Source organism: Coenobita brevimanus, chromosome 15, assembly GCF_032717465.1.
Source record: "Coenobita brevimanus isolate Jiangsu-jjx chromosome 15, ASM3271746v2, whole genome shotgun sequence".
Classification (NCBI taxonomy): Eukaryota; Metazoa; Arthropoda; class Malacostraca; order Decapoda; family Coenobitidae; genus Coenobita; species Coenobita brevimanus.
In genome coordinates, this window is record NC_136968.1 from 20,007,967 (window position 1) to 20,013,284 (window position 5,318).

Below are 5,318 nucleotides of genomic sequence, written 5' to 3' on the forward strand. Positions count from 1 at the left end.
AGGCATTCCACAGCACACCCATCCATACCTGCAGCTTTCCCTGTTTTCATCTCCTTTACTGCCTTCTCCACTTCCTCCTTCGTGATCAGAGAATCATTCAACTCTCCCAACACATTTATGTCTTGCACCCTTCCATCCGCCTCAATCTCAGCCACCCTTTCTTCCTCTACATTTAACAATTTTTCAAAATACTCTGCCCATCTCTTCCTTCCCCTGTGGCGGGGGGAACACAACCTGGCCGCACTATGGGATGGTACTACTACTCTGCGGCCAGGTTGTGTTAGGAAGAATACTGCCACCGTATTCCCTGCGTGTTGTAAAAGGCGACTAAAAGGGGCGGGGTGAGGGGACTAGGGACCCCCTCCTCTGTTTTTTAGTTCCTAAAAAGAGACAGCCCAGAGAAAGGGATGGGGGATGGAGTTATCCCCGTACCCTGAAGATTGGGTCTATGAATGTGCGTGGATGTAGTACGATTGAGGCTAAAAGGGAGGAGATTAGGAGAATGTTTATGAGAAGAAAGTTGGATGTGTTAGCTTTGAGTGAAACGAAGATGAAAGGGAAGGGGGAATCTATGTTTGGAAGTGTGAATGTGTCACAGCCAGCGTGTGACTGTTGGATATGTAGATTCATTTTCATGCATCAATGTTTCATTAGTTCTCGAGTCGGTATTAAATTTAAGTTCATTTTCCCAATAGGAGGTGAGGAGGGATTTCACCAGCTTAGAGTCGGCAGTCACCTGGCAGCCCTGGCCTTGCTCGGACTAACCACCACCGCCACGAGTGTCTAGTGCAGCTGTATACCGTTCCGTGTGATTCTACTTTGGAATCGAGTGCAATTGAATTTATTTGAGAAATTGTTGCAGTGCTGTGAATCAGTGATGATTTCAATTTATTTAGTAAGTTAATGGCTGCGGTCAGTGAGGAACAGAAAGGTTACGGTCGGTGGCGGGAAGGAGTGTGGTGGTCCGAGCCTGGGCCGTGCTCCAGTGACTCCCGACTCAATCATTCCTTCATTATTAACTTTAACTTAACGTTAATATACAAATTTATTTGATATTCTTGTAATCTGCATTTAAGACTCTGTTTCTGCTTAAGTATACTGACTTGTAATAAGAATAACGAACTTTGAGGTTATTAATTGTCTGAGGTACCTTTAACGATGGCAGAGGTGAAGTGCTTGTTTGACGTTACCCGACATTAAAGACAAGTAATTTATTGGTTTGTAAATATTGTGAATATTTGTTTTGAATATATAGATATGAAAACTTTACTTTGTTTGATGATACCTGTGTTTGCCTGGTCAGTAAGGATTTAGTGTGCAATGATGCAAAGAACCTTATAAAACTCTATTGATATTATTTCTGGGGAGCATATTAATGCTCGGTTAAGAGTTTTATGAGAATTTGGCGACCGTGACAGGACCAGGCTTACGCAGGTATTATTTTGGTTGTTCTAATTTAGTATTTGTTATTTACTATGTCTACAAAAGAATTACTAGATTTAGGTCGTGAATTAGGTTATGAGGGTGATCAACTACACGCGTTTATACGTGAAGAACAAGCATGTGAACGTGAAGATCGACAACGTGAACGTGAAGATCGACAGTGTGAACATGAAGCACGTGAACGAGAAATTGCACACTCAAAAGAAATCCAGGAGCGTGAGGAGCGCGAACGTGAATGGCAGAAACGGGAACGTGAACATCAGGAACGCGAACGTGAGCGGGAACGTAAACATGAAAGTGAAGAACGTGAACGAGAGGCCAGTGAACGTGAAAAGGATAGACAATTCCAGCTCGAGTATGCTAGACTACAGGCAATGAATAGGCATGACTCTATTGTTAATACAGCACCACCTGGTGTTCGAGCGAAAGGTCCGCAGTTACCAGTGTTCGATGATGAAAACTACGATATAGATGCCTATCTGCGCCGGTTTGAGTTGTTTGCGAAGACTGCCGGTTGGCCAAAAGAATCATGGGCGGTCCTTATGGGTTCATACTTAAAAGGAATTGCCTTAGAAGTGTACTCTCGTTTAGGTCAAGATGAGGTGGGGGGATTATGAGAAGGTTAAAAAGGCATTACTGCTTCGGTTTGAATGTACAGAGGAAGGTTTTAGACAGAAGTTTCGTTCAGCTCGTCCACAACGTGGTGAAAATGTGGCTCAGTACTTAACTCGCCTGCGTAACTTCCTTAACCGGTGGATTGAACTATCAGAGCACTGTGAAAAGACTTATGAGAGTGTAACGAACTTATTTATCTCGGAGCAATTTCTGAAAATGTGTGGTAAACCTTTACAAATGTATATTCGTGAGAAAATGCCTCTTTCTTTCGATGACATGAGAGAGACGGCAGAGAGATATGCCACCGCCCACGGAGGATTGTACCAGAACGCCCGGACCAACAGCCAGCACACCCACAAAGGTCAGGAAGCAACCAAGGACGACGGCGACTTCAAAAGAGCAGGAAAGTCTGCTTACACTACAACTTTTGGTAAGGGGGTGCAATGTTATAAGTGCAACAAAGTTGGCCATAAATCCTATGATTGCCCTACCAAATCAAGATATAATGATAGTAAAGAGAAAAAGAGGGATGTATGTGCGCATGCGGAAGTATTGGGCTGTGGACATGTTGTAGAGGTGGTGAGTGCACTAGCAGCCATGCCAACTACACGAAGTACTATGTGTGGTAAGGAGGTGGAGGTACTACGAGACACAGGCTGTAGTACAGTGGTAGTGAGGAAAAGCTTAGTACCACGGGAGTGCTTAACAGGGAAACGTTGTTTAGTTAAGCTGATAGACTCCCAAGTGTGCAAGTATCCCTTAGCTGAAATCACCATAGTCTCCCCTTACTATTCTGGTAGAGCTGTCGCTGTGTGCATGGAGACTCCTATATATGACCTCATAATTGGCAACATTGCAGATGCTACACCGCTCGTTGATAATGATCCTTTTAAGGAAAAGGTTGTCAGTGCTGTGGTGACCAGGGCAGCAGCGAAGCACACCCCCCGACCACGACAGACACTACGAAGTTTTGACCTAACAGACCAGCTACGGATGACTCCAGCCGACATGAAGAAGGCACAGGAAGAGGACGTCACCCTGAAGCGATGGTTTGAGAAGGCCCAGGACGGAAAGTGGTTAGACAAGAAGGGTAAGGCAAAGGTAATTATAGAAAATGGACTATTATATAAGATATATTATGGTGATGAACGAGAATTCAAACAACTAGTCTTGCCCGCTAAAGTAAGAAGTGCAGTAATGAAAGTAGGACACGAATGCATGTTTGGAGGACATCTTGGGGCTAGTAAGACTTTAGGAAGACTTCAGCAAGATTTTACCTGGCCAGGAATGGGAGAAGATGTTCGTCGACACTGTCAGTCATGTGATATATGCCAAAAGACTATACCTAAGGGTAAGGTTGGGAAAGTACCATTAGGAGAAGTGCCCATTATTGATATACCGTTCAAGCGTGTGGCCGTAGATATTATAGGACCCATACAGCCTAGGAGTAAGAACGGGAACAAATATATTTTAACACTGGTAGACTATGCTACCCGTTATCCTGAAGCCACAGCATTACCCAACATCGATACTGAACAAGTAGCAGAGGCCCTAATGACCATGTTTTCCAGAGTGGGAGTGCCTGAAGAACTGGTTTCAGATAGAGGGTCGCAGTTCACCTCAGGAATGATGGATGAGGTTCAACGTCTACTGTCGATCAAGCACCTTCCTACGACACCATACCACGCAATGGGAAACGGCTTGGTGGAAAAATTCAACGGGACCGTGAAGAGTATGCTCAAGAAGATGTGTGCCGAACAGCCCTCATCCTGGGACAGGTACCTGCCGGCAGTGTTATTCGCGTACCGTGAGGCGCCCCAGGTAACCCTTGGTTTCTCACCCTTTGAACTGTTATATGGAAGGACAGTCAGGGGACCAACCAGTATTCTGAGGGAACTGTGGGATAGAGAAAAGGAGGGAGAAGTTCGCACCACATATCAATATGTTTTTGAATTGAGGGAGAAGTTAGAAGAGACTTGCCAGCTTGCTCATGAGAACTTAAGGAAGTCACAAGCCAGATATAAGTACTACTATGACAAGAAAGCTAAAGATAAGAAATTTAAGGTAGGAGATCCGGTATTGCTCTTATTGCCAACTGCCCACAACAAACTCTTATTGCAGTGGAGAGGACCTTACAAAGTTGTGGCACTGAAGGGTGGAATGGATTACATAATTACCATAAATGGCAAGAGAAAGACATTTCATGCTAACATGTTGAAGAGGTATGTCTCTAGGCCTGATGATTCCAAGGTCAGTGCAGCGGTGTGTTCTGCAGCTGTAGTGGAATGTGAGGAGGATGCCGACCTACACAAGCTGATACCACCGAGCCTGGATAGGAAGGAAACTTGGAAGAACGTGCACATCAGCCAGGACCTGACTTCAAATCAACAGCAGGAAGTAAATGACTTATTACTTAAATATGATGACGTAATGTCTGATATACCTGGCCGAACGTCAGTCATTGAGCATCAGATCAACTTGACTAATGAAGTAGTAGTCCGTTCAAAACCCTATAAGATACCTTATGCATTAAGAGCTCAAGTCAAACAAGAAATAGATGATATGTTAAAGATGAAGATAATTGAACCATCTAACTCCCCATACTCCACCCCCATGGTTGTTGTTAAGAAACCTGATAACTCTAACAGAATTTGCCTTGACTTCAGGAAATTAAATAACCTTACTGTGTTTGACAGTGAACCAATGACTGACCCAGATCAGATATTTGCAAGTATTGGTGGTAATAACTTTTTCAGCAAGATCGATCTCAGTCGTGGTTATTGGCAGGTACCCTTAGAGGAGGGAAGTAAACAGTATACCGCCTTCCCCACAGATAAGGGTCTGTTTCAGTTCACTGTATTAGCCTTTGGATTAGTTAATGCCCCAGCAACTTTTAACAAGTTAATGCGTTCAGTATTTGAGGGTGTTTCTGGGGTTCATCACTTTTTGGATGACATTCTAATTGTGTCTGACCTGGACTGAACATCTGCAAATACTTGGGAATGTACTGGATAGACTTCAAAAGGCAGGGTTAACGGCAAGACCTACTAAGTGCCCCCTTGGTATGCACAAATTAGATTATCTGGGACACACAACTAGTGGAGAGACCATGTGGCCAATGGCTGATAAGGTGGAGAAGATAGTCATCGCGCCTGTACCCACCACTAAGAAAGGACTGAGGTCATTTTTGGGGTTAAGTGGCTACTACAGAAAATTCATCCCGCACTACGCAACCATAGCATCTCCTTTGACCGAGCTAA

At 44.1% G+C, this 5,318-nt stretch overlaps 1 protein-coding gene across 1 annotated transcript; it reads left to right on the forward strand.

The window, feature by feature from the left end:
• Positions 1-2,334: 2,334 nt before the first annotated feature.
• Positions 2,335-5,040, forward strand: LOC145390694 (uncharacterized). The gene has a single exon (XM_080265484.1). The coding sequence runs from the start codon at positions 2,335-2,337 to the stop codon at positions 5,038-5,040; it is 2,706 nt and encodes a 901-aa protein (XP_080121610.1).
• The last annotated feature ends 278 nt before the right edge of the window (positions 5,041-5,318 follow it).